Below are 18,260 nucleotides of genomic sequence, written 5' to 3'. Positions count from 1 at the left end.
TTTATATTCTATATGCATGTGGAAAAGTATTAGAGCTTAGCTGCTGTGTGTAGTTAAGCCAACAGATCGAAGACTTCGGATGTAAAGATAACAACGGGACCATCTTGCCGTCGTCTCTGGATCTCAATTTCGGTCGTCAAAGGTGCGGATCGTTTATGGATATTACCACAAACTTTACAATTTTACTAGGATATCATAGAACCAAGGGTCTCAAAAGCAGATGGCATTCTTCAAGTTCTAACATACGGTCAGATGCTCAATGAAAAGAATGTTTCCCTATAAGCAGAGCACAACCCAGGGATTGGACCTGGTTGCCTGGATATTCAACCATGGCCTGTGGTTGCGTGAGGGATAATGTTCAATCTGCTTTCCACAGCGTTCCGATCTTCTAATGGGAAAGAAGACCAGTTAACTTGGAAAGGTATGCTCACTATGGGTTAATATGCAACAAAAGAAAACATCTGCAAGACTTAGCTCTAACTCTCGACGCCGTGCCCCTACATCCGTACGAAGTGCATCTGCCAAGTACCATGTACGCAACACACACCAGCCTTCAGTCCAGCTCCTCGGTCGTCGGTCCATCAAAGTAAGTTGCCCAGAATTTCGTTCGGTCTTAAAGTCGGAGTCTCTCTGAACAAAGTCCCACCGGCCAAAGTGTCGCAATGTTCAAGAGAGGTCGGCGAAAATTCGTCCAGGAATCGAGTTGCACAGAGAATTCTATGTTAGTAAGTGAGGTCGAGATTGATCGTGATGAATTGGTCCGGCGCAGGATCTTCAAAGAAAACCCAGATATTGAGGCTGGAATTCCGATTGTCGTTTCTTCATCGCTTGAAGAGGTCGCGGTCGTACTTGTCCTTGTAGAATCTCATCAGAAGCAGATCCTTGCGCATTACCCCTTCCCCGCGTCGGAATGACTTCTTTAAGGACAAGTTGCCGCTGCGGAGATATTGTGAGCAATCACGCAGTTAAGCTTGGATTTCGGGGCTACTTACGCGTAATAATATTCTTGGCCCGACGAATCCACGTGTGCGACGTTTTCTGCTCTTGTTGGTGTAGTTGGCGGTGCAACAAAGGCTGTGGGCTCAGAACAGCACATCTGATTACCTAGAACATTAGTGGCGAGTAGTTCCGGTTCGTCCAGATCCATAGGGTCGTCGAGATCCATGGGGTCGCCGAGGTCCAAAGGTTCCTCATCGTCCATAAGGGTGTCGATATCCATTGGGTCTTCATACCAGTGGTACCTGGTAGGGGATGGATGGTTGAACTTTTCCGGAATACTGTCAGTGTCGTCATGCTTCACATCAACCTTGGTGTATGAGGAATCGAGGTCATCAACAGCAAGCTGTTCGACCTCAGATCCAGGAAGGTCTATGTTCGTAACGATGTTGTCGAGAATTTTGAGGCTCTCGTGGTTGTCGAGGTCAGTAGTATCAAGACCTTTGTTGTCCTCTGGGGTCTTGTGGCGGGCCGGCGAGCAGACTTTTCGAGGAGAATTGATGATGGGCTCGAGATCGATCTGAGTGCATGTCAGAACCAGCATATCATTCCAGGAGCTTCGACATACCGTTGTCTGTGTAAGGTCTGTCTCCACAATTGGCTCTGTGAACGCTTTGTCGACGGCAGCGAGGAACACCGAGTAGAGGGCGACACATAAGATGAAGAATACTACTGTGGAAGCAGCAAATCGTATGAAGTAGGCGACTGATGAGAAGATTGGGCTGGCTAGGCCCGGGATAACTTGAGAAGAGTGGCAAGTAGACATCTTTGTAAGTTGAAGAGAAAAGAAGAAGAAGAAGAGAAGGAAAGTAAACATCGTGAGTTTTTGTAGTAAACAACCTCGTTCGCTTACCACTAGTGCGAATGGTTGGGAACTGAATTTGCCTCCCCTGGTTGCTAGGTGATGAAGTGAAGAAGGGCATTGTGAGGTAGTGAATGATGGCCCAAGCGACCAGGCTGGCACTGGTCAGTGGTCACCACAGCTAGATATTGTTCCAGTCTGAAGCAGTCTTCCTGGGACGAAGGGCTCTTCATGGTTGCAAGTGGAGGAGATTTATTGAAAAGTACAATGTATGAATGGTGTATCACGTCAGTTCACTGGGGAGGTATATCACAATGTTGTCAGGCCGCACTGTTTTGTAAGCCTTTAGTTCTCAGTGGCCAGCGACCCTTTTGAGCCAAACTTTGACAGATTGAAGACGTTGAAATGCCATGTTGCGAGACTTGAATCAACTTGAAGATGAGTAACAATATCAAAATGGAAAACGCAGGGCTATGTGGTAAAGTGACTATCAACCTACTGGTTTGCTGCTGCCGCTTGCGTGTTTACTTTTCCTACCATCCAATATAAACATAAACAAAGATATATCTCGCATCTGATCCCAACTCTGCTGGTGTGTTCTCAATAACGATCTGTGCCACCTTGCATGCTTCGAGCACAACAAGAGTGAAATCTCCTAAATCCACTTAGAATAACAGGGAACGCGGTCGTACCATTTATTCAGGTCAAAGTTTCAAGTCTGGGCAGGATTTGTTATAGTTGAATAAGTTATCAAGTAAAATCTATGTACCATATATCAACACTGAAATCAAACTTTGAAATGTCAACAAGACACCTCAGACGATCATAACAACCAGCACCAAACTACCGTGTTATTTGGGCACCACAAAAGAGCAATACTTCCCGTCAATTGCATTTCGTTTTAAATCAAATCTCACCATTCCACTGAGTCAGTGCCTTGAAGTTCATGGCTCCGCCCAACAATCACCTGATTCAAGAGCTCGACATGCAACAAAAGAACCGGCGGGTCAGAATCCTTCGACACCACGCGACCTGGCACCTGCTTAACCCAGATTCTGCGGCCGACGGTGGCCGTCAGCAGGCCTCACTTTGCATGAACGATACCGGAGCGGACTCAGCTTATCTTTTAGTGATAGTCTATTATTTCAAGTTCCGTGTTGATCACTGGCAAGTTTAACTTCAGAAACGCGTTCTGTCCCAAGCGTATCATATATATTGTCGATTGCGAGAGGAAATTACACACATGCAGGAGCTGATGTTACTCTATACCAGTACAAACGGGCTTCTGTTTCTTGAAATTAGCAAAATCAACATGCGGCAGCTACGCAGAACCTTGTCTGTCTAATGAGGTCAACAATAAGGGTCGTGTTCAAGTGAATGGAAGCAGAGAGTACAGTTGATGAAGTGTATTGATTCTGAGAAGCTAGGCCCCAACTACAAGTACCTAAGTATCTGATTATTGGAGATGTAGCCAAATTAAGTAATAAAGACAAAATAACGCTCGCTATGCAAATGCTATGCTAAACTCCGGCCCAATGCAATCATGACAAAATACAAGCAATCCTAATAATGCACATCAAATATAGCAGCTAAATTACTGCTATCGTCATGCTCAGACCCTCCACTACCGCGCGAGTGCTTATGATCCGTTGGCAGATCCGATCTTCTCTAGTCCACCACAAGTGGCAATACAGCTAGCAACACCTTGGGCGATACTGGCTGGAAGCTTCTTGCGCATAGCTGCTAACTGAGATGCATCAAATGACTCTCCGAAGGCTGATAAAACGATGTCATCCTGGAAAGCCAAGACCTCATCCACAACTTGTCCAGCTCCGAAATCTTCTGCGTTGAAAGATGCGATGAAAGTGGCTGTCTCGCAGGTTGGGTTGAATTGGGTGTGGACTGAGCCTTGGTAGAAGGGAAACATCTGATTCTCCCCAACATCAGCATGAATGACTCGTCGTTTAGAGGTCTTGTCGCCCGGGACGTTGAAAACACCATTCTCTGGGACCATTTCGACAGTGAGTTTGCCCTTGGTAACGATCTGAAGTTCGGTGGCGCGAGGATGAACGTGAGGAGTGTTGAAGCCGCAAGGACCGAGGAAACCAACAGCCATACCGGAGCCCGTTCCAACAAGTGCAGGGTGTGTTTTGCGATTGGCGACTACAAGATCACCACCGCGGCCACCCTTTCCCTTCTGCTTCTTCTCTGGATCGTTGAAATCAAACACAAACGCCTCGTTGCCGAGAAGTGCGAATCGATCGACGGCAGTGTCTGCAAGGAAAAGTTGTTGGGTAAGAGTAAGACCACCGGGAGCGGTCGCTGGAGGTGTGGCAGCAGGCGTTGTGATGGTGGTAAGGGTTGTTGCAGCTCCTGGTGCTTGGTTGTATGGAGCTGCAGAGGCAGTTGAAGCCAAGAAGGCAATGGCGAAAGTAGATGTATATTGCATATTGATGATTAGATTGAGTGATAGTTGAGGATTGGTGGTATGACAGGGGCCAAATAATTAACTAGCAAAGATAGGAAAGAAGAAAATCGACTCTAAAAGAAAAGAGACAAAGGAAAAGACTCAAGGAAAAAGAATCTAAGGAAATAATGTTTTTGAAGCTTTGATTGTTTGATGAAGAATGAATTATTTACCATGAGGACTGACCATTATATATCTGTAGATCCGAATCTACACGGCTTACATGTTTACCCAACATATTTGCTGGCAATTGTTGGTTGTTCGCTGGCGGCGGCCGCTGAAGCGAGGAAAATGTTTATTTCGAGAAGTCCAGTCGAGGAGTTTCTGAGCAATGAGATCGCTCCGCCGCCGGTAAACAACATTTCCGTCTTTGAAAAATAAACTTCTGACTGGTGGCCAGACCTAATTTTGGGACAATCGGGCTGAGCACGAGAGGTGCAGCATGATGAACCCGGCCGCTGCAGGTCAGCACGGCGTTCATTGGCCCACGGAAGAATATCGACAACATTGTACATCCGTAATTATCGAAGAAATGGCTCATGAACCGTAACGCACAAGAAGTGTTTACGTGAGTAGACTGGCGCGGTACGGAAAGTGTAGGTATCTTAGGAGTGAAATATTGGATGTGGAAGAACCAACCCCGCAAGTTCTATATCGGAATTGAGAGACATCCGAATAAAATGCGCACGCGTCCTTCATTGACAACTAGACGCGAATTTGACTAAATGAGCAGCGCCTGGGCGCTTATCAGCCAGCTGTCAACTGTTGAAGTGTCGATTGATATAGACGCATCGCAGTTCAGCCGGAACTCCGAGATATGTAAACGACAATAGCGAGTTGGAATCACGGCCACGGCCTTTGGCTCTTCGCAGAATGCAGCGGACTCAATAGAACTAAGACTGTTAGGATATGTCCACTAAGATTCGCCGATTAGCTGCCCGCTCAATTTAAATGCATAAAGAAAGAGGCAGCGTCTTGATCGTATGTAATAGCTCTATTTTGAGGTCCTCTAAATAATTGTTCGTGAAGCCATGACATTCCATTCGCGGCTCCTTCGTGAGCAAAGGCGGCAAGAACAGACAACTGTAGATAGAAAAATCGTGGGATTGAGTGATGGTATCTTCCTGGTCGAGTCTGAAATGTCTTTCCACTCCGGGCACTTGTATGTATGGCAGAAGAAAAGTGATGGGTAAAAGTAGAAGCGTCAGTGTTGTACCTAAGTAGTCGTTAAGGTCGATCGATGTCTGTCGTCCTGAGGTCAGGCTGCGGCCAAACCTCGGCAAGCTTCAGTTTCCACGCGTAAATTGATTTCCATCGCGTCCACCTCAAAGCGCGATTATTTGCAGATTAACACATACCAAAATGGCTGTTACGAAAGGAGAAGAGAAGGGCGAATCCTCAACATCAGCGGCAAAAAATGTCTTGAAAGCCAATACCAATGGCATACCTAATTATGAACTCCCTTGGTATGTCTGGGAAATCGCAAAACTATGCTGTAGTTGCTAATTCAATCAGGGTTGAGAAATACCGGCCTGTGTTTCTGGACGACATTGTGGGAAATACGGAAACAATCGAACGTTTAAAAATCATTGCAAAAGATGGGAACATGCCACATGTTATCATATCTGGAATGCCTGGCATTGGGAAAACAACTTCGGTATTGTGTCTTGCGAGACAAATGCTAGGCGATTCATATAAGGAAGCTGTTTTGGAACTTAATGCTAGTGACGAAAGAGGTGAGTGGTATATGCTGGATTGTTAGAGCTTTCTAATGAGGAGCCCACCAGGTATCGATGTTGTGCGAAACCGCATCAAAGGCTTTGCCCAGAAAAAGGTTACGCTGCCTCAAGGACGACAAAAGCTCGTCATCTTGGACGAAGCTGATAGTATGACCTCTGGAGCCCAACAAGCTTTGCGCAGGACGATGGAAATATACTCGGCTACAACAAGATTTGCTTTCGCCTGCAATCAATCAAATAAGATCATCGAACCCCTCCAATCCCGATGTGCGATCCTTCGATACTCCCGCTTAACAGATGCACAAGTCGTCAAGAGGTTATTGCAGATAATCGAAGCCGAAAAGGTCGAATACAGCGAGGATGGATTGGCTGCACTAGTCTTTACAGCGGAAGGTGACATGCGGCAAGCCATTAACAATCTTCAATCAACATGGGCGGGGTTTGGGTTCCTCAGTGGAGACAATGTCTTCAAAGTAGTCGACTCACCCCATCCTATCAAAATCCAAGCTATGCTTAAAGCGTGTTACGAAGGGAAGGTCGACGCTGCATTAGAAACTCTGAAAGAGCTTTGGGATTTGGGATATTCTAGTCACGATATCATCAGCACGATGTTCAGAGTGACGAAAACTATACCAACCCTTAGCGAACACGCCAAATTGGAGTTCATTAAGGAAATTGGATTCACACATATGAAGATTCTAGATGGTGTACAGACGCTGCTTCAACTGAGTGGGTGCGTTGCCAGGCTGTCTAAGCTCAACATGGACCCAAAGAAATTCGTGGTCAAGTCATGATTGTGAGGGATAGATTTATGATTAGGCGTAGCAGGGCGTATTGGGCATGTTGATCGGCGTATATGGAATTGGCATACTTCCGGACGCGGAATTTGAACGTCAATGTATATATCAAGCGAAACTATTTTGTTGACTTCTTCATTTTGATTGGCTTTCTTTCGACACTGGTGGTACCTCATCGAATTCCCGCTCGTAGCTTTCCCAGACAGCTCTATCTCTAACCATGCGCTTTTGCATTCGTATTTTTGCTTCATATTCACGAATCCTATGATCAGCTTCAAGACAAGCGCCCATAATCATGCCTATATTTGATCAGCATCCAATTTGCCAAGACTTCCAAGTTCCTTACCTGACATCTGGATGAATCTGTGGTTATATTTTAGCTCAAAATACCGAATTTCAGACAGAGAAAACTTACACTTTGAATTGTATAGTGAGTCCTCTGTATATGGGCGATAGAGCATATCCAGCTCCACCAAGACCCCCAAAGACAATTCCCCACTGTTACGAAATATACGTTAGTTGTATACAAGCTCATTCTTAAGAAGTGACATACTTTGGATGCGCCAATTACTGCCCCCTTTCCAGCTTCCCATGCTGCACCATCAGCATCCCGATTCTTCAAACCGCCGGTAGTATGTTGCTTCATTGTTCTTGGCTCATCTGAATTGCTTTTTGCCATTTCGAAAATGGCATGATGAGAGCTCACGAGTTTCAAAGAGCTCCCGCGAAGAGTTCGAATCGTCATGATCCACATACAAGCACGGACCAGCTTCGATTTTGGACCCTGCCGACATCGCGTTATTGTTCCAAAAATGTTTCCAAGACTCGCAACTTTGATTCGACATTTTTAAATCCTTCCAGTTCAACAATGGGCTCTACATCACCTCCCGTTCGCTCGGCGTGTCTTGCCCGCGACACCAACGAAACTAAAATCGCTTTAGCAATCAACTTAGATGGCGGTGACTTTCCTAGCGATACCGACAAACGACTACTAAGTGGAAATGAGGGCCATGCTTCGCAAGCCAGCAAGAGTCAAACGATTTCAATAAATTCAGGAATTGGATTCTTAGATCATATGCTACATGCGCTCGCGAAACATGCTGGTTGGAGTTTGAGTCTGATCTGCAAAGGAGACTTGCACAGTTAGTTTCTAATTGAGCATCCACGAGCCTTGACTGACAAAGGACTTAGTTGATGACCACCACACTGCCGAAGATGTGTGTATAGCCTTAGGTGGTGCATTTAAAGATGCACTTGGTGTTCCAACTGGCCTGGCAAGATTTGGATCCGCATATGCTCCATTGGACGATGCTCTCTCGCGTGCAGTCGTAGATCTCTCGAATCGGCCGTTCAGCGTTATAGATTTGGGATTGAAGAGGGAGAAGATTGGAGATTTGAGCTGTGAGATGATACCGCATTGTTTGCAGAGCTTTGCGCAAGCCGCGAGAGTCACAATGCATGTTGATTGCTTAAGAGGGGATAACGATCATCACAGAGCGGAGAGTGCTTTTAAAGCGCTGGCGGTGGCTATTAGACAGGCGACGACTAGGGTCGCTGGGAGGGAAGGCGAGGTACCTAGTACGAAGGGGACTTTGAGTACTTAAGTTTGATAGAAAAAATATAACAGCGTCTACTGGAATTATTCTTCTTTCAATGACGATTGGTCTAACTGGAGACTACCTAGGTACTTGCAGTGTAATCAACGCATGGTCAGTGATAGTTTTATATCGAACACTCGAACATGATGGATGGTAAAGAAAATCAAAGAGAAGACAATGTGATATCAGCATTTAGACTGGTAGATTTAACTCTTCTTTTTTCTCTCTCTTAAAAAGCGATCATTTACACATAATTCAACGTGTCAAGAGAGATTCTCCAACGAAAATTATCCCCGCCATCCAGACCCACCTTGATATCGCCCCACTAAAAATTATCTTTTATCGCAACCTCGCGCAACAGCAGATCTCACATCTCAACCACGTCCTCCACCCATTCAACCTGCGCCATGGCACCATCACGCACCTCCACCGTGAAATCCAAACACGCGACCAACAAATCCGGCATCAAAAACAGTAAAACCACGAACAAGACCCGTGCAGGTCAGAATGGCGACGGCGTCTCCAAACCGAAGTCCGCGAAATCCAAAAAGACGCAATCGAAGGGTGTGAGTCTGGGTAGTGTGACGGGAAAAGGGAGCGCGTTGAACAAACTGAAGAAAAAGCGGAGGATATATACCGAGAAGGAATTGGGTATTCCGGCGCTGAATATGATTACGCCTGTCGGGGTTGAGAAACCTAAGGGCGAGAAGAAGGGAAAGGTATGTCCTCACCTAGTCTAGACTTTGGGTATGGATGGGAGCTAATAGATGCGTAGGTATTTGTGGATGACAGAGAATCCATGCTCACGATCCTGGCGATGGTTAATGCGGATAAAGAGGGTCAGATTGAGTCTAAGATGATGAAGGCGCGGCAGATGGAGGAGATTCGCGAGGCGAGGAAGGTGGAGGCGGATAAGAGGGTTGAGGATCGTAAGAGTAAATTGGATGAGGCGAAGGAGGGATTGAGGAAGAAGAGGAAGAGAGCGGCGGCTGAGAAGAAGGAGGATGGAGAGTCGGTGAGCTTAGAGGCGGGGACGAAGCCTATGAGGTTGAGGAAGAAGAGCGTGTCGTTTGCTTGAATTGAGGGGTTGTCATATACTGTTGAAGCTGCATGGCGTTGGGGTATTGTTGCATTTGGGTCGGTGTAGTTGGGATTTTAAAAGGTTGAAATACCATGGTTCGAGAAGGGAAGAAAATATTTTTCCGAACTTTCAAAGTACAATTTCCAGGCAAGGCTTTCAGAGACTCAAGTTTTTGTCTCTTGCACGGCATGGCGATAGACTCATGAAGGTGATTGAAAATAGCTTTATTCACCTTGGGAACAGGGGCAACTGGTGTCTCTACGTGACAATAATGTAATTACTTCGTCCGAGATATAATATACCGGGTATCACCGCTGTCTAATAACAATGAAGTCTATGAAAACGCCAATCGACCGACTTTTCGCTTCTTTCTCTATTCCTGTCTGCTCGATTGGTCAAACACGAGATTTGGCATGCAAGCTTTCAAGCTCACTCGCTTCTGTAAACAAGTTTGCGTCGCATGGGTATGAACTCAGAAACATGGTTTCTGCCGAATCTCTCCTCGCCGTTAGCAACTGCGGGAGCTGGTAATTTGACGTTGAAAGCCATGTTGTTGAGAAAGTTGATAGCCTGTTTATTGGTTAGTCGAAGTGCCGCATCGAAATTAGGAAAGCAGACGTACAGGACGAGAATGCCATCTTCCTCCACCCAACTCAAACCAAGACAAATGGCCACCTAATGACGTTGTACATAAAACTGTATATGGATTTTTCTGCACTTCTTGGTATGGAAGTGCCTCCTTGCTAGCAATCTACGTTGACCATTAGTGCCATGGAAAATACAGAAATATCAAGTGCCAAGAAGATAACTCACTGGGTCATCCTCTGCATTAATAGCAAAGAAAGGAATTTTGACCGAAAATAAGGAGTCAGTGGATGAAGCATCTCGGTAGTAAGCTCCTTCGGTAGGATATCCCCATGTTGGACCTTGGACTTCTCTATCGAATTCATGGAGATATTGAACGTTGTTAATCTTCTCAAAATCCAACTTGGGATTCTTAGACACTTCATCATGATGAAGGGCAAGCAGTCTCTTCATATTGCCGCCCATAGTTTTTGAGTATATCTCTCTTCCCAGCCAGGTTCGCTGCAAAGCAAGTGATCCGGATTCAAGATTCCATGGGTTGGAGATGACCACGGCTGCTTTCAGTTCACACTTGTCTCCTTCTTCTGCAACATACTGGGTTTTGTAAGCATGTATATTGCATATAGATTTTAGTTGAACTTACATTGGTTAGAATGTTCGCACCGAGTGAAAAGCCAATTCCGAAAAGAGGACGATTTGGGAACTTTTTCCTCAGCCATTTGACAGTTTGTCGGCAATCCCATGTGGCTCTGGCATTGTAAAGAATACTACTTGTGATCTTATGCATAGCACAACCTCTGCTATTTACAACACAGGCTTCCCATTGCTCGGTCTCATGTTCCTGAATCAATGGAAACAGCACGTGCTTAAGATAAATCTCATAAGATCCTCCAGAAAGGCCATGCAGAGTCACCAACATTGGCCTCGTATCTAAAGAGGCAATTCCATCAAACTCTTTTTCTGAAAAGTAAGTGGTTCTTATTGGAAGACTATCATCGACGTCCGTGTTTGGCGGGACGACAAAGTCGACAGCGAAAGTCCCTTCATACATTGGATCTTCGGCATCAAAGATTTTCCTTTTGTAAAAGACAGGTGGTCCATCATTCTTTACAGCAGTCATCATTGTTTGAGCGTGCCCATTGAACAAGAAAGGATTGAGTTGACATGGCGGTGTCGATTCTTCGCATATTTTGGCCAGATCCGTGGTGGTTCCGTCCTTTTTGCTTAATATGAGAGGAGTTGGCGAATGAAGGAATTTTATGTTAGCATGCCCAAGCCATTCCATCTTGGGAGAGGATATCTGAGTAAAGACAGGAAATATGTTAAATTCAAGAAAAAGTCTACAAAGTTCTTTGTTAAAATTTTAATAGGGAGGAAGATGATAATTGTACCGAGTACGAAGTATCCCCTACTGCAGCCTACTTGTATGCCTCGGTTGAGCAGGGGTTCACGCCTGCAGGGCCTGTTTCTCGCGTGGCCACCCATCTTGACGTCTCGTCTTGGCTCAAGCATGAGGTGAATACTTGAACGACGACAAAGGTGAAGAAGTCCAGATGTCGTATCCTCGAGGGCCGCCGCCGGGGCACAGCGGTTGGAACGGTCACGACTCTCCGAATGCATATAATCGGCAAGATACACGTTCACCTTACGCGCATAATGTCCCAAATCCATACCCAACTCCCAGCAATGGGAATCAGTATTACCAGCAGAACAGACAACACCAACCTCAGTATTCCAATGCGATGCCAGTTCAGAACCAGTACCATCAGCAGGCATACTACCCGCCGCAGAACATACAGAACCAATACATACAACCATCACAGCTGTATCAACAGCCTCCGGCGCAAATGGGTCAATACATGTCTACGGGTCGACAAACCTCCACGCCAACGTCTTCAAGCGCAATCCGAATCCCCAACTCACCCAGCGGCGTTTCGTCTGACAGCGTGTCTCTCCTACTCCCTCTCGCCGAAGAGTATTTTGAGGCTGCGCACAAGCTAGCCCCCTTGATATCAACGTCCATGGCGCCGGATAATGTCGACACCTACCAGAGATTGATTGCGACCGGACTTGGGTGCTTAGATGCTGCTTTGAGGAAAGGGAAACTTACGCCAAGGATAGAGGCGACCGTACGATTAAGATATTCGGGTGTGCTGCACGAAGAGACGGAAAATACGATGGAAGCGGAGACGGCGCTGGCAAAAGGCATTGTGCTTTGCGAAAGGGTGCGCATCTTGTTCAGCCAGTTGGTACTTCTCTAACACATATTAGAGCCACTTCTTCGATCTCAAATACGCCATGCAGTATCTTTTGGCTCAAATCATGGGCCAGAAGAATCTGAGAGCAGCTATGAAAGCATTGGATGGATATATATCAGAAGCAGAAGCGTAGGTCACACTTGAAGATTATTCTGGCTCACCTAACAAGGTACCAGTTATCAACATGTTCCCTGGATATATGCTCTCCGGTTTCTGCGAGCCAACTTTGCCCTTGAATCTGGAAGTCCTGTCGATGGAAATGCTGCCGTACAAAACCTGCAAAAGGTTGCAGAACTTGCGATCAGACAGCATGACAGAGCTGTTCATTTGACTGCATCTGTAATGGAAGCAATGGTACATCTAAGATCCATAGGTCCAGACTCTAATGAGGCAGTTCAGAGAGCCATAGCAGCTGCGAGAACACATCAATTAACCGTCGGAGATAGTATTCCACAACTTGCTGGTCTGATCAATCTTATAGATGTGATGTGTGTAATTCGTTCTGGTAATACTCACCAAATGTTGGACAAGCTAAAGGGTATGCAAGTGGTTATGGATCGAATGCTTAAGGATGCCAAATGGAGCTCATCTAGTGATACGATGGCCATTCCAATCAATAAAACATCAAAGAGTTTGACAATAGTCAGCCTCGAGACTAGATCAGTCGTTGGAATTGACACCGATGGCCGCGAAGTTCTGATTATGTCTTTCCTCAACAAAAAGGATGCCTTTTCGATTAGGTTAGTGCTGCTTGCCGTTTTGAATTCGTAATACTAACCTCGATGCCAGTTACCTACTCTCTGCAATCGTCTTATTACACAGACATGCAACTGATCCAAAAGCTGTTAGATACCTCAAAGAGGGAATGGAAGGTCTAGGTAAGATGAGACCATACATTCCCAGATAAATTATCTACTTACACTTAAGTAGCCGAAAAGTCTCGAGACCCAAAAGACTTTCTGGATTTGTTACCAAATTTAAATACAAAGCAATTATGGCGAGTAGAACTTCTGTGCTACTTTCGTCTTTACCTAGCTTTCTGCGCAGCATCCATGTCCGACTGGGCCGAACTCAAAACAAACATCGATCACGTCGGCTCTACCGCCCGTCACAATGACCTACCCTTATCAGGTCCTCTTGGATGCCTCAGCATGTATCTCACCGGCGTCTGGCTTCAAGGAATCGGCAATCTCGACTCGGCGCTCCGCATCTTCCAAGACCCAAAACTCGCCCTTCCCCCTAGCAATCCCAGCACCTCAACCTCCGTATCCCAAATTTCGCGCGACTTCGCCATCCTAGCAGCCCTAAACACCCTCTGGATCACACAAGAACCATCCCGTCTCAACCCCGAAAGAAACAACGCTCTCCTCGCCCAACTCACCCCCCTCTGTGCCCAAAACCAAAACAAAGACCTCCACACCGCCTTCTGCCTCATCAAAGCGACCATTACCACCACCCCTCCCACCCCCCTCTTCGAAGTCAAACGCCATCTCTCCCAGGCTCTCGCCGGCGCACAGAAGACAATGAATTCTCAGTTCCTATGCATCACATTGAACGTCATGTGCGCCCGCTTCTTCACCAACGTCGTAGGCGAACAGGCGGAGAAGAGCGCGTTGGCGGCTAGTGTGCAGGCGCAGAAGGGCGGGAACGTGCTGTGGAAGAGCGTGGCGGATGGGATGTTAGCTGGCTGTTTTGAGGTGCAGGGGAAGAAGAGAGAGGCGGATGAGGCGCGGGGGCGGGCGGAGGGCTGGGCGAGAGTTGCGGCTGCTGGGTCGGGGAGTGTGGGGGGTTGAATGACTATTTTGTGGTGTTTGGTGTGGATCTGCTTGATATGTGTACTTGTATATTGCTGGTTCTATGACAGAGTAGGGATCGGGACGGAGAGCTTTTGCTGGATAGCTGGCTTTTCGGGTGGCGTGTATGGCGTATCTGTGTGTGGTTATACCCATTTGCTTTGCATTTCGTCGGGAGCGTGAATAAATATTGTTTGTAGATAATAAAATATTGTCTGATATATTCTTATTGATTTTGGATAGAGATTCCCAAACTGTATGTGGCGTAGACTTGGCAACAAGATTACTTTGCAAGTCACCTCTCAGCAGCTGGAGGCAAAAATCTGACACGGAGTCTGCTTCTTAATCCTTTGTCAAATCAAAAATATTGGGTTTCAAAAGTTATGCATGAGATGCAGAGGATCTGGTAGCTTTAACTATTCTCAGAACTCGTAGATCAAGTAGGTGATTACCCGTTTCGACTCGGTCGCCGTGACACAAGATATTGAGAAATTAATTATGAGTGTCCCTCGTGGTTTTTTAAACACCGTAAAATGTACATGGATGATGAAGTATACTTTTCAAATGAATGTCAAAGATTCTGAATATGTATCTATATATTCTAATCTAAATCTATATATACGTTCTATCCCAGTATCCTACAATCCACACATCCAACCTCGCATGCGCAAGATCTAACTTGTCATTTCCAACTCTCCACCCTCGATCCCCTGTTTCTTCCCATCATCACCGTTCTCCTTTGCTTTCACAGCAATCTCAATCGCTTGTGCAAAAGCATCCACAAACACCCAACAGTCTTCGAAAGAATTGAAAAGTGGTGCTGGAGCTACGCGTACCACATCCGGCTGTCGCTCGTCGACAACTACACTTCTTAGTACCAACTCCCGCATGACTACATGCAGTAATCCTGGTACAAGTTGCAAACTGAGTTGTGCACCTCTCTGTTCGGGATCTGAAGGTGTGAGGATCTTGAAAAGGTGATTCTTGAAAGCCTGTGAGGCGCGAAGAAGTGATTCGAGATATGCAGTTAATTTCAGAGATTTAGCACGGAGTGGCTGCATTCCGCCTGCCATGGCGAAGACCTCAAGGGACGCATTTAGAGCGGTGATATCTAATATACTCGGGTTCGAAAGTTGAAATCCTGCCGCACCGGGAATAGGCGAGTATGAATTATCCATAGCGAAACGAGTCGATTTTGAACTTCCCCACCAGCCGCCTAGACGATTGACTTTTGACTCTGCGTGGCGGGAGTGTACGAAAAGACCACCGATGGTGCCAGGGCCGCTGTTGAGGTATTTGTAGGTACACCATACCGCGGCGTCTACGTCCCAGTCGTGGAGTTGAAGAGGGACGTTACCAACCGCGTGAGCGAGATCCCAGAGGGTGAAGATTCCGAGAGAGCGGGCGTGAGCGGTGATGAGAGGGATATTGAGGAATTGACCGGTGTAAAATTGGATTCCGGGTAGGAGGAGGAGAGCGGTGTCGTTGGCGTTGGCGTCGAGGATGGAGATGATGTGATCGGTTGTGAGAGGTGTTTCCGGGGTCGGAGGGGAGATTGTGATCATGGAAGTTTCTGGGTTGAGGTTGTGGTGTCTGATTTGGGTTTCCACGACAAACTAGAGAATGTCAGTGGTTCTGCATGCATTGCGAATAGGTAATTGATACGAACGTGATCGGAAGGAAAAGCTTTGGTCTCCAGGATAATCTTGTGACGTTTCGTAATATCCGGCTTGTAAAAAGCACTCATCAGAAAATGTAGGTTGGCCGTCAGTGTTTGCATCACGGCAACCTCATCAGGGTGTGCTCCAACGATTGGAGCTATGCTCTCTGACGCCTTTGCGTCGGCATCTAGCCATGTGGGCAAGGGAGACTGGTTCAATGCCTTGAAATGGCCAAAGACTCCTTGAGAGGACCACGTATTCAGATGCTGCTGCAAACGGGTGGCTACCAGCTTTGGTTGGGGTCCGAGAGAGTTTCCACAGAGGTACACCAGGTAGATGGAATTCTCAGAGTCATGGCCATCAGCTGACGCGGAATCACGAGACGCTGTGAAACTTCTCAGCTCTGGCAAGTAAGGGAACGGGAATCAATAGCGTGCTCGTACCTGCCTGCAATGACTCCGCTTTCAATTGCCCTTTGGAAGGGATGAGAAACTGCTCTTTGAGGTGGGAAAGGGGGTCTTGGGCATCAAGCGATTGTGCGTGCTCTCTGCTTGAGATTGGCACATCGTGAGGTTCACCGTCCATGGTTAAGGTTATCACGGACTTCCGGATTCGACGCGTAGAAGCAAATGGCTTCTGTGCTTAATCAATAGACGGATCCCGAGCAACTAGCTCTTGGGCAAGCGGTGTAAGTGAGGGAGGATGAGGTGTGGTGGAGATGATTATTTGCAGATTCCTCTTCCGCAATCCACACGGATAGCGTCCGACGGGCTGGTAACTGGGCTGGGAACGGCAACCCCAGGAAATGCAAGAAGAATTGGCCACGATCAAGTGATTGAAATCCGGGGTAAGGCAAAACGTCAGTGTCGAGGCGGAGAATGGAACGGAACGATGTGTAATTGAAAACGTAAACAAGGGCCGTCGACGATGCAGGTATGTGTCAGGAGATGTTGCAATTTGCGACGTATCCGCACCATGAGGTGAATGATGACAATGATGCGTCGTCTAGAGCAGAGTGAAGCTTTTCAATTACCCCTTCGAAACTCGAAATAGGGAAGAGTCGAGGGGTTGGACGCGTTTGGATTGGCAGACTTAGTCATGCGAAGTCATGGGGTGGGAATAGAAGCGCGGAGAGAGGAAGACGAGGTTGGCGCTGAGGTCGGGTCGGATCACGGGTTAGTCGCCATGCAATGGCTTGTTATGTATGGACTAGGTGGTTTCAATGGAGTTGGCGACTACTGGATTGGATTGAGATGGAATTGCATGTTTGGATAGATTTTCGGAAGAATCATGGCAGCAGGACAAAGTCATGGCCTGTAGAATTAATTGTCGTCAACGATTGACCTGACCGCGGGGTTGCTTGAGACGGAAATTCTTTGGGCTGTGCATTCTAATGAACATTTAGCTTCCTGAAAAATTCTAGTCAATGATTCTGTGGAAGAAGGCTTTTTGAGCATAAAATTGTTTGAATGCCCAAAAATACAAACAAATACTTAATGCAAACAGATGTTGTCATTGCCATATAAAGTGGCCTCAGGAGGATCTTGGAAGAGGCGTTTGGATGCATCTTCGTAAAAATCCCCCCTGCCACTGGGTCAACGGTAGACACTTAGCCCCTTTCGGTACTTGTCAGCTTTTCGCTGCAGCAGAATATTGCAGAATATTCTTAAATTCCTCAAACGGACTAGACCACTCCCGTATCAGCCTTGAATAACCGTCCCCCAGCAGGGATCTGCATCGTGTCGTTATCGCTCGACAGGCACGAGAGCTGGGTCGCGGAGGCTTGTCGTCAGGAACCTGCACCGGCGATGGATACGATACACGCACGACAAGCCAGTCTCCCAGTCCACGCGCAAAGAAAAATTCCATTCCGCTGGGTCTGTCAGAGTTACCAAATCCACCTCGGTATTGTGTAGAGCCATTGGTTTAAATAGCGCAATGGCTGCTCTCAAGATGGCTGCTGCCCAAAGAGGCTGTCTTGATATCAACAACAACAACAGGGCGCAGAAGTTGCCAGACAAGTTACGAGCATCCGATTCCTCCACCAACAGCTAGCCAGCCTTCCTCCTCTGACGAATATCTCTCGTCTACGTCTCCTTTGCGACAGCTTCACTGCCATCAGCTTATCGTTCACCCTCCAACACCCACCTGGCGTTACCATCAATTCACTAAAGCAGGTACCCAGTATATCCCGAGATCTGCTCCCACCAACCGTGGTGATCTGAGTCCCGAACCTTTCAGCCTGCTACACCGCACCTCCCGGACCGGAAACCTGCGTAATCTCCCGCCCGTTGTCTCGCAGAAATCATCTTAAGCATTCTTGCGCGAGCCAGATTCTCTTATCGCTCCTATCAACCGTCACACATTCATCTCGAGCAAGGGGGTTTGTTCACCGTGTTGACGGCATTGTCAGACCGCATTTTGCAAAAGATAGCGCTCCGCCTCGTACATCCGTATATTCCCTTGATCATTGGGGATCCAGA

General features: G+C 46.8%; 9 protein-coding genes across 9 annotated transcripts; 4 read left to right on the top strand and 5 right to left on the bottom strand.

Moving 5' to 3' along the window:
- Positions 1-821: 821 nt before the first annotated feature.
- Positions 822-1,762, bottom strand: GLAREA_07136 (uncharacterized protein; the record flags this gene model as incomplete). The annotated part of the gene is made up of 3 exons (XM_008081084.1): positions 822-936; positions 993-1,516; positions 1,565-1,762. The coding sequence occupies 3 exons, from the start codon at positions 1,760-1,762 to the stop codon at positions 822-824; spliced, it is 837 nt and encodes a 278-aa protein (XP_008079275.1).
- Positions 1,763-3,437: 1,675 nt separating this feature from the next.
- GLAREA_07135 (RmlC-like cupin) lies at positions 3,438-4,247 on the bottom strand (the record flags this gene model as incomplete). The annotated part of the gene is made up of 1 exon (XM_008081083.1): positions 3,438-4,247. The coding sequence occupies one exon, from the start codon at positions 4,245-4,247 to the stop codon at positions 3,438-3,440; it is 810 nt and encodes a 269-aa protein (XP_008079274.1).
- Positions 4,248-5,627: 1,380 nt separating this feature from the next.
- Positions 5,628-6,798, top strand: GLAREA_07134 (P-loop containing nucleoside triphosphate hydrolase; the record flags this gene model as incomplete). Its single annotated transcript, XM_008081082.1, has 3 exons — positions 5,628-5,731; positions 5,781-6,001; positions 6,053-6,798. The coding sequence occupies 3 exons, from the start codon at positions 5,628-5,630 to the stop codon at positions 6,796-6,798; spliced, it is 1,071 nt and encodes a 356-aa protein (XP_008079273.1).
- Positions 6,799-6,936: 138 nt separating this feature from the next.
- GLAREA_07133 (uncharacterized protein) lies at positions 6,937-7,480 on the bottom strand (the record flags this gene model as incomplete). Its single annotated transcript, XM_008081081.1, has 4 exons — positions 6,937-7,100; positions 7,148-7,164; positions 7,217-7,299; positions 7,355-7,480. 4 exons carry the CDS (start codon positions 7,478-7,480, stop codon positions 6,937-6,939), a joined length of 390 nt encoding a protein of 129 aa, XP_008079272.1.
- Positions 7,481-7,669: 189 nt separating this feature from the next.
- Positions 7,670-8,405, top strand: GLAREA_07132 (Ribosomal protein S5 2-like protein; the record flags this gene model as incomplete). The annotated part of the gene is made up of 2 exons (XM_008081080.1): positions 7,670-7,943; positions 7,993-8,405. The coding sequence occupies 2 exons, from the start codon at positions 7,670-7,672 to the stop codon at positions 8,403-8,405; spliced, it is 687 nt and encodes a 228-aa protein (XP_008079271.1).
- A 401-nt stretch (positions 8,406-8,806) lies between these two features.
- GLAREA_07131 (uncharacterized protein) lies at positions 8,807-9,477 on the top strand (the record flags this gene model as incomplete). Its single annotated transcript, XM_008081079.1, has 2 exons — positions 8,807-9,118; positions 9,175-9,477. The coding sequence occupies 2 exons, from the start codon at positions 8,807-8,809 to the stop codon at positions 9,475-9,477; spliced, it is 615 nt and encodes a 204-aa protein (XP_008079270.1).
- A 432-nt stretch (positions 9,478-9,909) lies between these two features.
- On the bottom strand, positions 9,910-11,350 carry GLAREA_07130 (alpha/beta-Hydrolase; the record flags this gene model as incomplete). Its single annotated transcript, XM_008081078.1, has 4 exons — positions 9,910-10,050; positions 10,103-10,231; positions 10,294-10,659; positions 10,709-11,350. 4 exons carry the CDS (start codon positions 11,348-11,350, stop codon positions 9,910-9,912), a joined length of 1,278 nt encoding a protein of 425 aa, XP_008079269.1.
- A 268-nt stretch (positions 11,351-11,618) lies between these two features.
- On the top strand, positions 11,619-14,116 carry GLAREA_07129 (uncharacterized protein; the record flags this gene model as incomplete). Its single annotated transcript, XM_008081077.1, has 5 exons — positions 11,619-12,290; positions 12,337-12,452; positions 12,500-13,063; positions 13,113-13,201; positions 13,254-14,116. The coding sequence occupies 5 exons, from the start codon at positions 11,619-11,621 to the stop codon at positions 14,114-14,116; spliced, it is 2,304 nt and encodes a 767-aa protein (XP_008079268.1).
- Positions 14,117-14,790: 674 nt separating this feature from the next.
- On the bottom strand, positions 14,791-16,362 carry GLAREA_07128 (PLP-dependent transferase; the record flags this gene model as incomplete). The annotated part of the gene is made up of 3 exons (XM_008081076.1): positions 14,791-15,732; positions 15,786-16,162; positions 16,221-16,362. 3 exons carry the CDS (start codon positions 16,360-16,362, stop codon positions 14,791-14,793), a joined length of 1,461 nt encoding a protein of 486 aa, XP_008079267.1.
- Positions 16,363-18,260: the final 1,898 nt, after the last annotated feature.

The sequence above is a fragment of the Glarea lozoyensis genome, assembly GCF_000409485.1.
Source record: "Glarea lozoyensis ATCC 20868 chromosome Unknown GLAREA14, whole genome shotgun sequence".
NCBI lineage: Eukaryota > Fungi > Ascomycota > Leotiomycetes > Helotiales > Helotiaceae > Glarea > Glarea lozoyensis.
This window is presented reverse-complemented; position numbering and strand designations above follow the sequence as displayed.